This window comes from Pollicipes pollicipes, unplaced genomic scaffold (assembly GCF_011947565.3).
Source record: "Pollicipes pollicipes isolate AB1234 unplaced genomic scaffold, Ppol_2.1 Scaffold_7261;HRSCAF=8764_pilon_pilon_pilon, whole genome shotgun sequence".
In the NCBI taxonomy this organism is placed as follows: Eukaryota; Metazoa; Arthropoda; class Thecostraca; order Pollicipedomorpha; family Pollicipedidae; genus Pollicipes; species Pollicipes pollicipes.
The window spans coordinates 48787963-48807963 of NW_023597054.1; the positions used below are offsets into that span (position 1 = coordinate 48787963).

General features: G+C 54.6%; 2 protein-coding genes across 2 annotated transcripts in view; both read left to right on the top strand.

Moving 5' to 3' along the window:
- The window catches only part of RpL4 (ribosomal protein L4), a 66380-nt gene that overhangs the window by 4374 nt on the left and 42005 nt on the right, over positions 1-20001 (top strand). The gene's annotated exons all lie outside the window — the stretch shown is intronic.
- Positions 12618-19456, top strand: LOC119111989 (p21 (RAC1) activated kinase 3). Its single transcript, XM_037235908.1, has 8 exons — positions 12618-12624; positions 13598-13683; positions 14616-14860; positions 15380-15566; positions 15946-16071; positions 16289-16438; positions 16812-16994; positions 18381-19456. Exons 3-8 carry the CDS (start codon positions 14736-14738, stop codon positions 18531-18533), a joined length of 924 nt encoding a protein of 307 aa, XP_037091803.1. The 5' UTR covers positions 12618-12624; positions 13598-13683; positions 14616-14735; the 3' UTR covers positions 18534-19456.

Genomic DNA, 20001 nt, shown 5'->3' on the forward strand with positions numbered 1-20001 from the left:
TTACAGACGCGTGGGGATGCCAGGTCCCGGCTCCGTTTTTCACCCCTCGTGTCCTTCCGCGAATTAGCCGCATCAGCTTCGGCGAATGGTTAATGACGGCGCCGTGGAGTCTTATGGAACCGAGTGGGCGATCCCGCAGCGAAAGACGCTCTCCTAAGAGTAGCGCCGGAAATGGGCGTCCCTGCGCGGCCATGCGCCGCCATGGGACAGCGGCATTTTGCTGGTCTCTTAGCGTTTACGCTGTTTAAGATGCCGAGATGCGCTGGCAGACTCCCGCTTCCTCACACCCATCCCCCCCCCCCCCCCGTCCCCATTTAGCGCCCGTGTTCAGCCGCTTATTGCGTTTACGTTTTCGTTCGCAAGGCGGACCTTGCAAAAACAGGCTAACGTCAAGGCTTGTTAAGTTCGATCGTTGGTCTGAACAGGCAGTTGGAGTGAGCTGGGTCCCCTGGAGTGGAGTTTTAACGTATAGCTGGCGGTTTACAGGCCCGTATTGCTGCTAAGAAACCCAAGGTCGACGCGGAGGCCGCGAAGAGGAAGCTGGCCCGCCAGGAAGCCGGCAAGAAGAAACTTGCGGCAGGTGCAAGCCAAAATTGCCGCCTCCAAGGCCAAGCAGGGCAAGAAGTAATTTTGTCCCGAAGGCTGCCTGTTGCTAATAAATAAAGATATCTCCCGGACCAGAAGAGCGTTTCACGTGAAATGAAGCGAATGCGATAAGGTGTTTGCGAGAAACATCAACTTTGCCACGTCTAGTAAACTGCACTCGCACTCGCTATCACGGCTGTTTGCATATTCTTTTGAGCTGGTGCTGGTTTCGTTATCCTGTCTGTGACCTCTCGGCCTGGCAGCCCCGTGGCGGAGTGACCCGTCCAACGCCTGACGAGGTGAGTGGTGTGAGATGGGCGGGGCTCCTCCGTCACCATGTCCGGCCGCGGCGGCGCATCCAGTGGACGCCGATTATGCAGCCGGCGGGAGGAACATTGGGGGTCTCCTGTACTGCCAGATGTGGCCCTGTACCACATGTACTGCCAGATGTGGTCGCACGACCCTCGGCGGCGCAATTAGCGCAGTGAAAATTCGTGAAACTCTTTTGGGTGTCAGTGCCTCATGGAATGAGGTTCTGACATCCATGTCCATACAGCTATTGCGTGTGACCTGCGTATTACTTTCTGGATACCCGTGTGAGGAATGTACGAAAATGTGATATGATCTTATCCGATCAATGTTTGCGTTCGCACCAGCCGGGCCCGTGGACACCTCTCTCAGTGGCGAATACAGCCGTGGCTTCGGGCCCATTCTGAGACCGAAGTCATCAGTTCCGGTTCCTCCGGTCCCCGCGGTATTGGCCACGGGGGCACGGTCCAGGGAACATCCGTCACGTTATGGGGCCAGTGATTGGCGGTGGGAGGAGAGACCTGCTATCACGACTGCCAATCCTTGCATGGAGGGTCCTGTGTGAGGCTGGCCGCGCGTGTGTGGTCGTGTACTCCCGATGCGGCGGCGTGTTTCAGGCCAGCGGGCTGGCCTGTATGGCCCCCGGTCGGACCGGTCCAGCTGGAGCAGTAGCGGCCCCGGTGGCTGGCTGATCGCCACTCGCCCCCCCCCCCCCCCCCCGAAGGTACGTGACGCCGCCTGCTCGTGGCATTGGTCTGGCGATGTTGGTCTGGCCCGTGATTCGCCGCTCGGAATGATGACCCCTGCTTGTGTCCGGGCCAATGAGAGTACCTTGATTAGGAAACAAGCTCTGACGTTGTCCATTCACTCTACGAATCTGTGCCTGCTCTTGTGTTTTTGACCCCTTTCCGCTTTTGCAGGTGCCGCAGACAGGTGCTGAGAATGCCGCTTCGCAATATGCAGACGCACTAGCTGACAGCGCGAGGTGCGTTTCGCTCCGGGACAGCTTGTCGAAGTCAGTGACAGATTCGGCTTCGTTGCTACATGATGATTAAGTCAGCAGACATCTGGAATGATGATTATTACTTGCCCTCTCTGAAGCACATCATCTACCACGGTGTCGTTGACAAACGCCATGTACCTGTCGCTAAGCGGTTTCCCTTTGCAGCAGCTGGCGGAAAGTATGGCGGCACACCGCCCGCCGATGTCAGCAATGCAGAGATCAGTCCACAGCGGCGCTTGCTGCCGACCTGGTGAGTTCGGTGATGGAAAATGCATGGATGTTTTGCGATCATGTGCGATGATGATCCCTGCTTGTGTCCGGGCCAATGAGAGTACCTTGATTAGAGAACAAGCTCTGACGTTGATCGCCGTTAAACGGCGGCTCAGCTCCGCGCTCTGGGCTGACCCGCGCCGTGGCGTCCTTGCAGCCCCCCGCTGGTCGAGGTTCTGGGCGCCTCCCCGGCAGCTGGTGAAGCGTCAGCTGCTTGCTCAGGTACGCAATGCCGTTACCAGTGTCTTGTGAACATTTTTGGCCAACCCAGTGTTAGCATGTAATCGGGTGTTTCATCAGTTAATTACGGACCAGTATAATGCAGTCCTCGGATGGTAACGTTCTTGTCGTTTATGGAGCTCGCTGCTGTGATGTCTGCTAGTGCCAGACATTTCCCAATCCTGTTGCCGGTTCCTGGGGCAGCGACAGTTCCGGTTGACCAGAATTCCAGCTGAACGTATGACCTGCTCGGCAGCGGGCGTGCTTATACGTTGGTTATGTCTGCTGTAGTGGATCGCTGTATGGCAATGTGCTCTCCATGTCTTTAAAAAAGTAGACAACCATTGGACTCGACCTGCAGGGTTATGCGCCCTACATTTATGAGTTGCGTGTTTCATGCAGCCAACCTGCACTGAACAATAACGGGTCGAGTACCTTCAATGATAATGATTGCACAAATGATGCGATTAAGGCAGCATGTTTCATCGATATCTGTGTTTTATTTCGCTTCTGCAGGATCGGCTGCGACTCTTAACGTAACGCATGGGTTGATCAGACCCTGACCCCATGCAGCCCTGCAAACTTTTAGTCGACTTCGATTAAGACCCGAAATATGGCCCAGTTCCTGAATCGATTCTGGTGGAGTCGGTTCCGCTTGCAACGCCCCGGCAATTGATCGGTTTTTGTAATTTTGCTGAACATGAATGATAGGTCATGATTTTGTTTGGCAATGCAGTGTTATTTGTTCCGTTTCGTGCACTCGGACTAGGGATATATTGCGTTATCTACCTGTATATGCTTGGGTCGACTCCCACTCCCACCTGCAAGATAATTTCAAACACGTATGTAATCCCAACTCAAGGAAAGCGTGTGTTTCTGGGTCGATTCCACTCGAAGGCAAGGATGTGCCGGCTTTGATCTTGATTATGGAAGGAATCATTGGTTAGCGTGGATTAGGTGAAACTAAAGCTAGTTTTTGTTGGTCATGGCGTGGGAAGGTCAAGGCATGTGCAATGCATGTAGTCTTAACCGCACATGCCGAAATTTCTTGTTTCATTTCCAATCAGCAAGTCCAGAAACCATTCGGCACAGGCTCAGATGTTAGTGCATAACAACCCCAATTAGATATGCCCCCTACGTGATGATCCCTGCTTGTGTCCGGGCCAATGAGAGTACCGTGATTAGAGAACAAGCTCTGATGTCATCGCTGTGTCGTGCCGTCGTGGGTACTGTGCAGCCTTTTTCTAACTCGTGTTAATGTATTGGCAGTGCTCGTGGGCGACGGGTGAAGCCGTCCTGCCTGAGCTGATGTACAAGCCTCCCCCCGTGAAGGTATGTGACAGGAGTGGTACGCCGGCTCGGCGTATCTGCCCTGTGGCATCTTACTTCTGTGCGGTAGCCGCGCGTTGAACGTTTCAATCGAGTCGGCATTACTGTGTTCGGCAAGTTCGCGTTGCGTATTCATATCGCCTCACTGAAATTGCTGCGTATTTAAGCGTGTCATACATGACGGTGTTTCATTCTAGATTTGTTAGTTTCTAATAACAAAGACTGTAGACACGAGTTTCCCGCAATTACCGTCATGTCATGACTGGATATTCCGGGAAGTGCTCGTTCCCGCATTTGTTTTTATTCCTAAACGTTAGCACGATTGCGCTGTTTCGTGTGAATGCGCCACACGCTCCCCATCCCCAAGGAAGGCTCATCCCGATCACTGGCTGAAGTCCTGTCCAGACACGCGCACCGAGCCGTGGCCTCCTGTTTCCAGTGCGAGAGGGACCCGGGGCGGACCGAGCGGATCGCCGCCGAGCGATCCGGGCCGTCCGTATCCGTCCTGGAATGACGTGGGCCGACGGGTGCGGCTCGTCTTGCGTTGTTAGACTCTGGTACGTGTGAAGTGCAGTCGCCCGCCGCGACAGCGGGCAGTCGCGTTCGGTAAAGACGCTGTTCTGGGGGCTTTGTCGTGCGAGTGATTCAAATGAGTGATGACTGCTACTTGTCATCCGAAGTTGATGCGACAGCAGATAAGGGGGCATTGGGAGCAGCCTTGTCACTTTTTCTTTTTAGGCTCGCATGAGTGACTTCGGTTTTCATTTTTCGCATGAGCTTCATGAGCGGGTACACGCAGAATGCGCGGCAACTGCATCTCCGAAAAGCTTCTGAGTTCACGGTATTTGTGTCCTGTCGCCAATATACGTTGAACGTAGCTATCGCTGAGTGCGGGCGAGATGACCAGTCGGGCGCGCGTATTCCAACATGATGATTAAGTCAACAACATAACCAAGTGATGAGGTTTACTTGCCCTCTCTGACGCCGGTTACCTCACGTGAGCCCGCTGCTAGAAGGTTGCGACCCCTGAGCGGCATGTATCCTGTTCGCAGACCAACCGACCAAGTTGGCCGACCGGCTCCGACCATCGCATGGCGCGGCAGCCCTGGTCGGGGGCCGCAGGGACGACTGCCGGTCCCGGGCTCAGGCCACAGCTCGGAGCGCGTGGCGCGCGCGTTTCAGTCGCGATGCTCTGTGCGAGCGTGCTGTGACTCCGCTTGTGCGTGGCGCGGTGGCGGCTGCCGACCTTCGGTGCTGACGGCGACACAGGTCAATACATTGGTGACGAGCCGAGCTGCTTGTGTGGCCCGAATCTACCCCACAGATCGGCGTGCTCCCCTGTACGCGGCCACCAGCTGGCTCGCTGTGCGGGTGCCTTGCCCTGTGTACGGCTGTGAGGCTGCCTGGTCTCAGGCTAGTTCACGTTTGCCAGGACCGTTTGCGTAGCATGTAGATATTTGCTTGACAGCACTGCAGCGAAGGAGACTCCGCCTGCCAGCTACAGTTGATTCTGGTGCTTAGCGACGCAGCACAACTCAGTCGGATCCAATTCCGCTCGAGGGGGGTATGTCCAAGATCCGGAATCTACTCCGTTGAAGTAAAGGCGCCGACAACAGTCGGACAGTGAGCTGTAAGCAGCGTGTTTCATGTATGTAAGGCCTTGCGCTTCTGGCTTTTTGACATCAATTAGGCTCTCATTGTATGAAGGTGTTCTTTGAACGGATGTGTCGATTAGTGCGGCTGAGCACTGTTCTAAGTTTTATGGGACGCGTATACTAGCGTGACTAAAAAACTATCATACCGAACTATGTCGTGCGCGAGCTTCTGGCGGTGGTGCGACAGCTGGACGATATGTTTAACGTTGTCCTTTTTGTTCGGTTTTTGGTCGTTCCTCCTCCGGAGAACCATTGGCCTCTGCGGAAAAGGAATGAGTGGGGTGGTTGGTTATTCTGTCAGACTCTTTAAGTAGTAATGTAGCCGTCCATTTTTTGAAAACAGAACGCGTCTTAGCTAACCAGATTATGCGCCTTATTGCGTTCCTCGCACAAATCGGGAAGCGTGTTTTCGGTTGGGTACCTGGACAAGCCGGCATTACTGGGAACGAGAAGGCGGACACTGCGGCATAGGAGAAAGCCGGAGACTCTTCCCAAGCGCCGCTCTCTGGCTCCAGGCAGATGCCGTCAAAGGTAGACGAGCGGCAGTTATCTCATCGCGACAGTAGAAAAGAGGAAGTCTGCGTGTGCCGCATCCACGTAGGTCGCAGATGCGGGGATACATTGTTTTCTCCCATCAGCGGGTCAGACACCGGAATGTCCTCGCTGTAGTCACGCGCCGCCCGTCGCTCGCATCCTCGTGCAGCGCCCACACTGCCACGGGGCGCTATGGCCGCCTCGGCCGTCAAAGGCAGCGCAAATCTTCCTCGCTTTCACTCAGGCGAGGACCTCAACATCGACGTGGAAGCAGTTATTGCATTTCTTGACGACAATGACTTCACGATCATCTCACCTTGACGCCATCTGGCGCCGCATGACGCTGGTTGAAAGCGCCCCAGCGTACTTCCCTTCCACTGCGCGTGTCGCGACCGGTCATCTTGTAAGCTGTGCTTTTTTGGAACGCTTCAGAAACCTACAACAGCGACATTATATAATATAACATGGCATAGTTATGCACAACAACTACGTAGTGGAACGCTTCAGAAACCGACAACAGCAACATTATACAATACAACACGACATAGTCTGCACAGCCATAGTTTAGGCGCAAAGTGGCGGCGGCTGTTGAGTGCCCTTAAGCCCAAATAACAACTGTGGCCCTGGGCTTTTGTGTAGTATAGACATTGGCTTTAGCTACGGTGTGAGCCGTGCGACGCCGATCTCATGCCGAGCCTGATGTGCTGTGCTGATGAACCGGAAATGCAATGCGAATAATGGTCAATGAATGCGATGTTCGTCATGTAGCATCCCGTCCCGTGGTGCACTCCTTTCTTCGGTGTGTGTGTGGGGGGGGGGGGGGGTCCCACCGCTCCTTCCCGGGCAGGGCAGTGGGCCGGGCAGAAAGTGGATGACAGCCGCTGAATTTGTTGACGTGTTTTGTGACAAGGCTCGGTATTTTTCGCTGCTCAACCTTCCCCTCAACCATTTGGCGAAGCTTCACCTATGATTTGATGATCAAAGGCCATATTGCGCTCGTAACGGCTGTTAAGGGCTGTGCTAAGTTTTAACTTACAAGCAGTAAATACACCTGAAAACTGTCTCCTAGAAATAAAAACTGGTATGAGTGTAACAACGAAGAGCCGCTTCCCAGCAGGTTACGATGAGTCAGGCATGACGCCTGTCGCCCAAAATGACGCAATCATCCCTCCTTGAAATGTTAACAGGAGCACAGCACATAATAAAACTGTCCAAGGTGCACCGCACTTAGGGCGTTGAGGTCGCCCGCCATCGCAAAACATGCAGCTGTCTCGCGAAGTATGGCCAATGAGCGGGCGGCACAGAACGACCTCTACACCAAGCCGTTCGCGACCTAGCTAGCCCAAGGTCCAACAGTGGCTTTGTCGTCCTTAGGTGGTTAGTGGGGTCGTCGCCCAAGCAGCGTTGTCGTTTGCTTTTTTGTTAAGTAAGCTGTGATTACTGGGTAGAAGTTCCTAGCTGGAAGCGGAAAAACGCGTGCAAAACGCACGAGTGGCCCGCTTTGCGGCGGCGGCGGCGGCGGCGGCTCGTTGCCCACTAATCCGACATAGCTTGAAATCCAGCATAGCACTGCAGTTTTCGCCACAACCGATCAAGTATGTCAAACGAGTACGAACGTCCCGTAAAAACGGACACTGAAGGTAAAATGTCTTGACCCATGGCTGCTGAGACAGCATAGGCGGATCCTGGGAGGGGTGGGGGGGGGGGGGGGGGCACGGGGCCATGACCCCCCCCAAAAAAAAAAAACTCTGAGAGTATGTTTTGGCCCCCCAAAAACATTCTCAGAACTTCATAAATGTTTCGTCTACTTACCGTTTGTTTTAACTGTTTTACCTGTTTTGTTTTAATTTCTGTTTAAGATTCAAACGCATTTCGGTGCTTGAATGGTATCCCTACTAGGTACTCGCGAGATGCACCATGCACTGGAACTCGGATCCCACACCTGCCAGCTGGCGACGAACGGTTGCCCGCCCCCCCCCCCCCCCCCCCCAACTCCAGGCTAGATCCGCCCCTGTGAGGCAGTCAGATACGACCAAGCGTAGGTAATCACATGATATCGCCACCATTCTGTGTCTCTGGTGTCGGCCGTATTTTTCTGGGAACGACAAAGTGCTCAAAAACACTTCTGTTCACCCGAGGAAAGTAACAGTGAAAGCAATGTGTCTGACATTGCCGTGAGAAAATGTTTTCCGGTAGGTGATTCTTTTCATCGATATTTCAGCAATATCATGAAGCGGCTCTAAACCGTTGGGGAAACCCCTTTTTATATAAGATACCGCTCGCTCAGCCCCCACGACTCACCCAGCAGGACTATAATCCTGTGGGCTAGCACTGAGGAAGGATTACGTACTGCGTCTCTAACTTTGGATGGGCTATTCTTGCAAATGTTCTTGGGTGGGGTGCGAGCCGTCCAGGAGGTCGGGCCTCCCGCAGAGGTCTTGCCGAAAATGAGCCCGGCATCGCCTGGGTCCTGGTCGCTGCGCGGAAAATTCGGAAAGGCCTCGTCAGTAGTTGTGCTCGTCAGTAGTTGTGCTCGTCAGATGGCATGCCGTTTTATGACAGTGAATATAAATATCGGTTAGTTAGTCTCATAGACAATGTAAACCCAGATAGATAAGATTATTCCGATTTCAGCAGGATATACCAAAAATTCCCCGGCTGTTCTGCATTCTGGAAAATTGCGATGCATTGGCACAAATGATGCAGCTGTAAATGCAAAGATTTGAAAGCACATGATGTGTGACGGAGACCGGTACTTTGTCACCTTGAATGCTTTTACAGTTTGGGTGATCTCACCTACGTTGCGTAAGTGAAAATTTCATCGCCTCTTTTACTCGAAGAAAGCAACAGTAGCGCCACATTTGTCTGACCCTGCTGCTTTGTGGTTAGATATTTTGCGCACGCTCGGCGTTGATTTCCCCTGTGTGGGTGTGCCGCTCGGGTGTGCTGCATTTGACTGACTTTGGCGAGACCCTAGAACTACCATTTTGACAATTTGTAAATGGTTGAGCGTCTTGTTAACGGCTGAAGTGTCGGGAACACGTTTGAAAGTATCGGACGCTGCGTCAGAAGGTAAGTGCGATTTCATGCTCGCGAATACACATCTGGGTTCGTTTATGAAGTGATGTAGCGCTGCCTTACCACACTCGTGTGTTTTTCTTTTTTTGTTGTTCACATTGAGTTCAGGCATTATGAACATGTGCTGTTCAGTAATGTCAGTATGTTTGGTGGTAATGTAACATTATTTCTTGCTAACATATGAGGAATAGTTCTTTAAGGGTTTACTTGCCACACGCAAATAGTTATTAAAATTAAAATAAAGTTTTTGCATCACTACTGTATTTCTGCACTTTTATTTCTCTCTCTGCAGCTTCTGTCCTCACTGGATGTCATCTAAAAGCTAGTATTAAGAGCAGATTGGAACATGTGGATGTTTGCTCACAATGGAGTGTTCACCCACGATGAGTCTTTTCCTGTTGCTCATCAAAAAATGGTGAAATGTTTGGAGGGGTTGTAGAAACACAGAATATACTACTGCAGAAACTATTTTGGGAATGAATGGGCTGTCTGCATAATTTAACCAAGCAGTTTTGGCACACTGATAGGCAGATGATGAATAATACCAAATGTTGAGCTAAGTGAAAAGTACATGTTCAAATTGGTAAATGCATGTGATAATGAGATTCCTAGGAATATAAGACAAGAATTAATAACATGATTTTATCTGCCTGCACCAAGTTGCACACCCATCCTTTGTTTTTGACATGTGATAGCAAATGAAGATGTGAATTACCTGCACCATTGATGCTTACCACAGCCTCCTTTGAAAGACTCCCAAAAAGAAGCTTTCATTTTGGAAGAGGTTGGAAAAGTTTCAGATGAGCTTTGAGGAGCTTGTAGAGGGCTGGAGGAATCACAAAAATGTTCAAATTAGTCTGGAGGAGCTTTCAGAACATTTCAGGAGTTTAGAAGGATGGGAACAGGCCCAATACATCCTGGATTGTATATTGTTTATTCTCCATTGAACAATTGTATCAATCATCTTTGTTTACAACTGCACTGTGCTTTCTGGTGCCAAGAAACAATAATCCTTGGAGGGATGCATGCACATTTTGTCATAAGTGACTATTGGTTATGGCACTTAAAGGTTTATCCTCATTGCATTTCCAAAGCTGAGGCCTTCTGGTTCCTCTCAGCAGAATTCAAGGGTTTCAAGTTCACCTGCCAGTTTGTGACATGTTCTTGCTGATATCAGCAAGTATTGAACTTTTTATTTTTTAAAATGATAAGCCATATACTTGCTTACAGCATTCAGTCATACATGGAAACAGTACTCTAAAGCCTTCCAAAATTCATGTTATGGACATTACCTAACTATCCTCAGTCTACTAAAGGATCTACTAGCCGTACCATCTACCATTGGGGAAAAGGAAGAGCTAGATGCCACACTAGTAAGAGTTCATAGGCTGCCTGACAATGTATTTTTGTCAGTGTTATCTTATTTCTTCTCCTTGCAAATGTCATGTGAACAAAGCTTCTCTACAATTAAAGACATCTGGTGAATGCTGCCTATGCCATGCCAATGCTTGTAAATGTCATGTGAACAAAATATGTCAGTAGTTTGTAGCATCAATGCCATGCCAATACTTCCAATGTTGTAAAGAAAATATGTTTGCTGTTTGTGACATCTGATGAATGCTACCTACATCAAAGGCAATCTTCTTGGGCACATTTTTGTACAATCAAATGCCTAAGGATAAGGCTTCCATGGAATGATAGTAAATGACAGGCATGTGGTGTGCAGATTACCAATTGGTGTATATCTTGGCCCCAGTGATATGTGAGTGAACACTGGCAACAGGTAATGCATCAGTATTGTGTGACAATCTAGTGATGCCATTACTACACACTTGGGGTCAATTTACCCCCCCCCCCCCTTAAGGTTTTCCCAGAATGGTTTCCGAATGGCACAACATAGCCGCGTCAAATTTTGCATAGCTGTAGACAGTTTAACAGCAGATTGTTTGATGTCAAAAATTGAGATGTTCCTTGTAAGGTCGCTGACCTAGGGCAGGTCAAAGTCAGGCCATGGGCTCAGCAAAGTCAATTTCTTGGGAATCATTCAATCTGATGCAACAACAGGCTGCATTATGTTAGAGGAAACTGTTTTTCTCTGAAATGCTTTTTTAGGCAACACAAGAATTTAAGGAACAAATTCCATTGACCTAGGGACAGGTATGAAGGTCAGAGGAAGGTCAAAACTAACATGTTTTTTAATCTAGGGCTTAATGTATGGGGTGGATTCTGTTGCTCATTTCAAATTTATCAAAGACAGGAACCACATTACACATCTTCTGTGGACATATTTAAGGTCATAATAGGTCACTGACCCAAAATGACCTAACTGATCATTCTGTTTTTAGTTACATACTCGCTGGCATAATCTTTGTCACCAATTGAAATGCAAAACACATAGCAGTTGTGCATGATTTTGGCTAACATGAGCTTCATAAGATAAAACAAGGTCACTGACCCTGAGCATGTGACCCTTTGCTCATGACAGGTATCTAGGTTCTGGGGACACTTTGGAGACCAACCTGGAATTGGACCACGCTTGTTGTTATTTGACCTGAAGATGATGACCTAGAACTCTCGAACTTTAACCTAGGGCCAAGTACAGGCCAACACACCCCATGAATTTGGTGTCTCTAGCTTTCTTGGTTTCTGAGATTTCAGGGGCAGAATTAACCTCCCACTTGAGGGAAGGGTATCCAACTGGCCACCTGGGTGTGTGTTAAAGCAATGTCTTGAGCGAAGCAATACATTCCCACAATATACTTGTAGATGTTTGCGGGTTGCATTATGTCCATGTCCCCATGCAGGCAACTTGCGCAGTCGGACATGCATTCATTTGGTTATGCCACCACCACATCTTGACCGATGATTCGCCCTGCCCGCAGTCTTCCAGCATGCCGCAGGTGTTCAAGAACCTGCTGGGCAAGAGCCTGGTGAATCGGCGGCCCAAGGACGTCGACCGTCCTTCAGACATTGGCCCACCCACCAATGTCACGCACACCATCCACGTGGGCAAGAATGAGGATGGCGTGCTGGAAGGCCTGCCCGAATCTTGGCAGCGCTTCATCGACAAGTTCCTCAGGTCAGACGCGCAGCGAGACGGCCGCTTCCGGCGCCACGTGGGGTAAAATGGGTCAGATTTGTGTCTCTCACGGTGTTGCATGTAGGACTCATATCGACACTGGCTGGTTACTGCCTAAAAGCAAGGCTCTTTTGTCCTTGTGAGTATAAGGTGATGAGTGTCATGCTTTGGTTACATATGCTGTGATGTACAATCTTAACATCGGTGTACATTCATTTGCTTTTATTGTTTTTTTGCGCGTAGGGTTTCAGTGTCACTTTACGGTATTCGTGTCTTGTAATTTCATGATTAGAATACGTCGTCATTCATTTATCATTGAACTATTAGAATGTGCATCGAAATATGTCACAAATGTAACAGGCCCTTCCAGCACATGATTATCAAAGGCACCTTTCTGTCTTTCGCAGCAAGGATGAACAGCAGCAGAATCCTGATGCTGCCATCAATGCCCTCAAGCTCTTCAACTACTCTTTAAAGAAACCAACGCAAAATGCACCTTTTAAGCCATTTATTACACAAGATGCAATTGACGAAGAGATGGAAGAAATCAAACCACATCCTTGGTATGTCCACCCGGACTTGGATCATGTTTTGCATGAGAATGTTCAAGTTATGATGTGATCTTTTGTAATTACTTTAGTTGCCTTATGATTTGTGGACAAAACAGATTGTAAACATTGCGGCCTGTGCATATGATGTCTGTATATATGAATGCCCTGCATTGGTCAACTGCACAACGAGCCAAGTGCATCATTTCCGTCTGCTGGACGGCACCTGCGGACACCACAGCACACACACCGCCACCGCCCCTGCCCGTCCTCACTCCACCCCTGTGGGGCTGCACTCCCGACCTCGGTCAGCTCCTGGGCCGGTGCAAAGCCAGCCGATCCTGCCCGTCCTCACCCCACCCCTGTGGGGCTGCACGCCTTACCTCGGTCAGCTCACCTGGGCCGGCTCGGAGCCAGCCGCTCCTGCCCGTTCTCACTCCACCCCTGTGGGGCTGCACGCCTGACCTCGGTCAGCTCACCTGGGCCGGTGCAAAGCCAGCCGATCCTGCCCGTCCTCACCCCACCCCTGCGGGGCTGTACTCCTGACCTCGGTCAGCTCACCTGGGCCGGCCCGGGGCCAGCCGACCCTGCCCGTCTTCAAGCCACCCCTGTGGGGCTGCACGCCTGACCTTGGTCAGCTCACCTGGGCCGGCCTGGAGCCAGCCGCTCCTGCCCGTCCTCACACCATCCCTGTGGAGCTGCACTCCTGACCTCGGTCAGCTCACCTGGGCCGACCCGGAGCCAGCCGACTCGGCCGCGCGCGCCAGTCGGACCGACTACCCGCCAGAACGGAAAACTGGCGCCAACATCTACCACACAGGTTGAAGTGGTTTATTGCTGTTTAGTGCATTATAGCTCATGTGTCAAGGGCTCTTACTTTTGGAGGTAGTTATAGTTCTGGTAATGGTGTCGTCGGTCAGAACTGTTCATGAGTAAAATGAAAAGCGTCGTTTAGAAGTGGTTCCACATGTTTATTGTCCCATTTCAGACTCCAAGATCACACTGAAGCCGCCCGCACCAGTGCCTTCGGAGGTGCCGAAAGGGCTCCATGAGCAGGCGCAGAAGGAAGCTGATGTGAGGCGCCATGATGACGAGAATCGGCCCATGCCAAACTACGGCCTGATCCGACCCGGGCCGGCCCTCAGCCGCGGCCGGGGCCGGACAGCTGTTCGCGTCAGATGTGTGTTCCGACCTCTGGCCCATTAGTGGAGGCTCATGTGTGGCCTTACAGGCACGCGACTGCTGCTGTTTCCGAGCCGGATGTGTGTTGGCGTCGCGCTCTGGGTCGTCGAGTCCCAGCCTCCGCTGAACAGCCCACAATGTTCTCAGCTTTTCGTGGCTGTTTTCCTGGCTGAGCCACCGCGCTGGCCTCTGTCCCGTCTTGTGTATCACGCTTCCAGAAATCCTGACCTGGCGTCTGTCCCATCTCATTCGTCGTGCTCGCAGCGACCGGCCCCGGCCTTTCTCCCGTCTCGTGCGTGGGCCCAAGAGACCGAGCCCTCACCCGCTTTTGTATCCCCTTACTCACTGGCTCCTGCTGTCCGTCTCAGTCCGCCCCATGTGATGGCCCGTCCCTGTCCGCCCCATGCGATATCCCGTCCCAGTCCGCCCCATGCGACGGCCCGTCCCAGTCCGCCCCATGTGATGGCCCGTCCCAGTCCGCCCCATGCGATATCCCGTCCCAGTCCGCCCCGTGTGATGGCCCGTCCCAGTCCGCCTCGTGCGATATCCCGTCCCAGTCCGCCTCGTGCGATATCCCGTCCCAGTCCGCCCCGTGCGATATCCCGTCCCAGTCCGCCCCGTGCGATATCCCGTCCCAGTCCGCCCCGTGTGCTGGCCCGTCCCAGTCCGCCTCGTGCGATATCCCGTCCCAGTCCTCCCCATGCGATGGCCCGTCCCAGTCTGCCCCATGCGATATCCCGTCCCAGTCCGCCCCATGCGATGGCCCGTCCCAGTCTGCCCCGTGCGACGGCGTGACCTCTGACCCGCCACTGCGACGTGCGTAGACGCCAGAGCCGCCGCCGCCGGCCGTCGAACACCCGGAGGCAACCACCGAAGACGTGCCGCCACCGATCCCGGCCAAGGTGGGCGGCCGAGAGGGCAATGGCGCCGCGCCCAGCCCGCTCATGCGCAAACGCCAGGTGGAGAAGCCCAAGATGACCAACGCCATGGTGAACGAGGAGCTGCGCGCCATCTGTGCGCCCGGCGACCCACGGGAACGCTTCGCCTTCGACAAGGAGCTGGGGGCCGGGTGAGAGCGGCTGCAGCGCCGTCGGTGGAGTGTCGCGGCTGGTGTTGCTGGCACCGTCCGTGCGGAGTCACAGGTGGTGGTGCTGGCGCCGTCCGTGCATGGTCACGGCTGGTGGTGCCGATGGGATGTGTTGCGGACAGGGTGGGGGGGGGGGGGGGGGGGGGGGGGGGGGGGTGGACAGTAGAGGATGTAAGGGCTGGGTACAGTGTTATCGTGGTAGTGCAGGATTGTGGTGGGACAGACAGACTGGTATGGTGGTCGAGGCGAGCCACTAACGCGTACTGAGGATAGCCCGCGGCACGGTCGGTGACGTGTCTACCCCAGCCGTACCGATGTTACCGGCGGCAGAGGCGCCGTTCAGTGTCAGAAGCTGCGGTCGTGCTGGCTTCCGGCGCAGTGGCTGCCGCCGTGGGCGGTCTGTACCAGGCTGTGGTACTGGTAGCTCCATTGGCTGCGGCTGTCAGGTCAGATCCGCGTCTGCGTCTGGCCGCGCATGACGGCTCGTCCCGCCACCAACAGCGCGTCCGGCATCGTCAACCTGGCGACGGAGCGGTCCAGCGGCCAGCGCGTGGCCATCAAGGACATCGACCTGACCAAGCAGCCGCGTCGCGACCTCATCCTGACCGAGATCCAGGTCATGCGCGACGTGCATCACCCCAACCTGGTCAACTTCCTAGACGCGCACCTGGTCGGCGAGCACCTCTATGTGAGTGTCGCGGTGGGCGGGGCGGGCTGCGGCCGTCAGGTCAGATCCGCGCGTGCGCCTGGCCGCGCATGGGCCGCGGCAGAGCCGCGGGGCAGAGCCACCGGGTGCCGCGTGGCGGGGATGGCCGCTTGCAAGACGCTCACTGGGTGTCGATTGTAGCGGTAAGTGAACACGCGGTAGAAACTAATGTCAGGCAAGTATGCCAACCAACTTATGGTAGATGTGCCAAGCTCGCGCAACGACTGTGTAGTTTGCGCGCTGGTGTGATTGCCACGACAAAAAGCCGAGCCGATCTAATCGTTTTGAGTGGTCGCCGCGCCGGGAAGTACCTGGATCTTATGTTTCGGTGTATTGTATGAGCATCGACCGTGTTCCTCAGGTTGTGATGGAGCTGTTGGAGGGCGGACCTCTCACCGACGTCGTCATGGAAACGGTCTTGAAAGAGTCGCAAATTGCCGCCGTCGTCAAGGAAGTGTTGCAAGGCCTCCAGTTCTTGCATTCCTTGGTGAGCAATGCAAACAGCTCCTTCGGAAAATTATCCCTTACTTGATGTTGGCATTATATGCCAAACAGGCGCTGTCTGTGTACCTCATGTGACGGAAACTATGCATCCAGTATATCTTGGTCACAGGACCCCGAATGGGGGGGGGGGGGGGTGCGTCTTGAGTCTCCACCATCCGCCCGTGGTAGGTGCGAGCTGACATTGCGCCCCGACCGTGCAGGGCATTGTGCACCGCGACATCAAGTCGGACAACATCCTGCTGGGTAAGGACGGGTCGGTGAAGATCACGGACTTCGGCTTCTGCGCCAACATTCAAGGCGACGAGAAGCGGCAGACCATGGTCGGCACGCCGTACTGGATGGCGCCCGAGGTGAGGCCGTAGACGGGGACCCACCGGCCGCGCACGGACGCGACTCCAGATCAGACGCGGCGTGAAAACCCGCAGGGCCTTCTGCTGGCTTTTTTGTTGCAAAATTGTTGGGATCATCTGTAGTGACTTGTGAGGTGCTTTCGAACCGGTATTGTTGTCTCGCACCTACGATAAGAACTACAGAGTGTTGGAGATCCGGCCCATAGAGCCTACGATGAAGGCGGAGCTGTTTCTCTGTCATTGTGCGGGCTTAGTCCCGCAGCCCCTGACCAAGAGCCGTCTGTCGACCGTCAGCCCGGAGCCGTCTCGGGTCCGCGGAGCGGCGCTCGGCCCCGGGAGCCGTTCGCTGACGTTCCCCGCCGCCGGTCGACAGGTGGTGACGCGGAAGAAGTACGGCAAGAAGGTGGACGTGTGGTCGCTGGGCATCATGGCCATCGAGATGATCACGGGCGAGCCGCCCTACCTGAACGAGGCGCCGCTCAGGGCGCTCTACCTGATCGCCACGCACGGCAAGCCGGAGATCTCCGCCGAGTACACCGTGTCCGACCTCTTCAAGGTGAGAGGCGCGCCCGGCTCCGAGGCCGGAGGTCTGGGGATCGCGTCCTGCTGCAGGAGGCTTTTGCTGGTCCTGATGGGAATGCTAGTGGGAATGAAAATTACGTACATCAAATATTGTCTTAACTAACGAAAAATCATTAGCTTAACATGTGTTGTCGCAAGGCGGGTCACGTGTGGAGCCGGCGTGCTGGTGCAGCTCGAATCAGGGAAGTGTGACCGGGAAGGATGTGGGTTGGGCACAAATAGCACGTGGATAGCCGACGTGCCTCAGAAGCCAAGCCGCTACAGCTGAGTCATCGTGCAGGGTTAGGCTAGGTCACTGCGAGTCGTGTCAACGTATGTTTCACGTCGATTTTGGGTCTTCGTACCTTCGTGGTTCTTGGGTTATGATATGTCGCCGCAAGAACATTGCGTGTCGTTTTACCTGAGTCAAGTCTCATCACCATACGAGATATTCCCCGGGCGTTTCATCACATCTCCGTTTGACACCCTGCCAGCGGAATTACATCGCTCTGTCGTCTGGCCGAGATTACAGCGGCTGACGCTTGCTTGTACGCCCGTGATATCAACAGCCCAATAGTCCTAGGTTATATGTGGTAATTGGGGGCGAAGTACGCTACTAGCACATCGTGGTTCATCGGAATAAACCGCGGTGGTACCATACGTTCGGACCTGTTCAGTCCGCCACTCTTTTCGGAGAGCACGACAACGCATGTGGCACCGTTGTCCGCCTTTTGGGGTTGAGTCGCGCGCATGGGGGCGGGACGAAACGCACGGCCACTGCGTCACCAGAGAGTGGCAGCGGGCGGTCGCGTCTGCCCTCCGTCCCTGTATAGCCGTGTGGCGAGTCACGGTCTGCGGCCGAGCCGGAGACGTCGCCGGACTCAGATGGCGTAACGAGGGGCTGGCGGCACGTGCGGCTGGCGACGCCGTGACTCACGCCGTCACGTGTGCCGACCGGCGGCCTGGCCAGCCAGGCGTGCGCGTGCGCAGCTGAGTCACGGCCAGGGCGTCGCGGAGTCGTCAGGGGCGCGCCGGGAGCGCTCCTCCGATTGGGCTGTCGGTGTCGGCTGGTGACGCGGTGCGCTGGTGTGTTTGAATCTTAGCGACCACTGGTAGTCTGCTGGAATGTGCTGCTCTTCCTTCAGAAAGCTGTTTTGGTCATAAGCTCGAATCTTATTCTGGTCCACCATTTCTGATGGCATGTGGCAACACCGAGCGTCCGCGTTCACTTGCCACCGCGTGTCAACTCACGGGGGCAGCTCATAATACCGGCGACAGCTGGCACAGTTCCGGCGGTGACCGCTCGACTTGTCAGCGTCGCTGCGTCCGCGCCTGCCCGCCGGCCGCGCATGCCGACACGGGATGTCCCTGTCGCCGGCAGAGCTTCCTGGACGCCTGTCTGGAGGTGGAGGTGGACAACCGCGCCTCGGCCGAGGACCTGCTCGCTCACTCGTTCCTCACCATCGCCGGTGACATCTCAACGCTCAAGAAGAACATCACCGCCGCGCAGAAGATCAAGAAGAAGCAGATCTAGCGGCCGTCGCGGCCCGCGCGGCCGACAGGCAGGCAGTGGCAGAGATCTGCACGAGACGGGCCGGGCCGGCGCGCCGCCGCCGGCCTCCTGTACCCACCGTCATGTTACCGCCTTTCATTAGCCCCGTGGTTGTGTGTGCGTTCGCGCTCGCGCTCGTGTTCAGACATTGCCGGGCGCGGCTGACGACGCTTTAAGACTGGTGACGCTCCGTGAGCGGCCGCAAAGGGCGTGAACACGTGAGCGTACCGACGCCGCGTCCGGTCAGAGCCGGGCGCACGCGACGCGGCGGCGCCAGGCGGCCGCGGGTCGGGGCAGGACGGCCCTGTCGACCCGCGCCGCCGACGACCCGGCGCGGCCCTACCGGACGTGTCGATGGCCATGTGGGAGATAACATCGCGTGTTATCCACACTAGTCTTGCGGATATATGTCCATGGGACCACAACGATTGAGGTAACAGTTTTGGATGATACTTTTGCGGCCCGACCGCCGCCCGCGTGATAATTGTACATGATCGCGTCTCGTGTTTTGTGTAGTGTTTAGTGGCGTCCGGCCGCGGGCCGCTATAAATGCTCAATGGCAGTGTAGCGTCGCGCGACCGTCGGCCGGACGCCGCGATTGGCGAGCCTGCAGACCATGCTTCCGGCTGCGCACCGCTCTTCCTGCGGCGATTCGAGGGAATCGTACAACGTAATAAGCTCAAATGGCATCCAGGCTGGGGCCGGCGGGCGTGGGACGGGTCGGCTTCCTGGCTGCCCGTTCGCTCCACTCGCGGGGGTGTGGCCGGCCAGCGGTGTCTGACTCCGTGCCCAACTCGCCTGTGCAGCCGCATGCAGTCACCAGAGAGGCACCCCGTGGCGCGTCATCACCCGCCGGCCGCCGCGGTTATCGGCCCCGGCCGCTGCACCGCAGTCCGCGCCGGCCGGCCCGGCAGACAGACCCCGGACCGCAGCGTCGTACCGCACCGCGCTCCGTCGGGAGGTGGCCCCGGACAACGGACTGGGCGCTGAGAGATCGCGCCCGGCCGCTGCAAATTCGGGGCAGAGCTTGATTTTGTGATCGGGAGTGATTGCAGTCTGTGTTTGGATACTGACAGAGATCGCTTTGTACTTAAGACATGTACGCAATACATGCTTGATTTTACGATCGCTGTGCGACTCGAGGAGTTCGTTTGGACGACTAGCAAGCGAGGCCGCACGCCTAGCGAGTGCCAGAGCTATGGGGAAACAGGGTTCATTGGCCGGTGCGGTCGTCCCGTTTTCCAGAAGAGAGAGAGAGAGAGAGTGAGTGAAAGAGAAAGCGATGGACCGTCCAGTCCGTCCAGCCTGGAGTTGAGCCTTTCTGGGCGCAGCAGCCGACGTGCGCACTATCAGAAGGCCTTGATTTCGGTACCTAAATATTACCCCACCCCAACCCAGCTTCTTGTCTGTCCGTCACCGTTCCCGAAATGTATCTTAACAGAACGCTGTA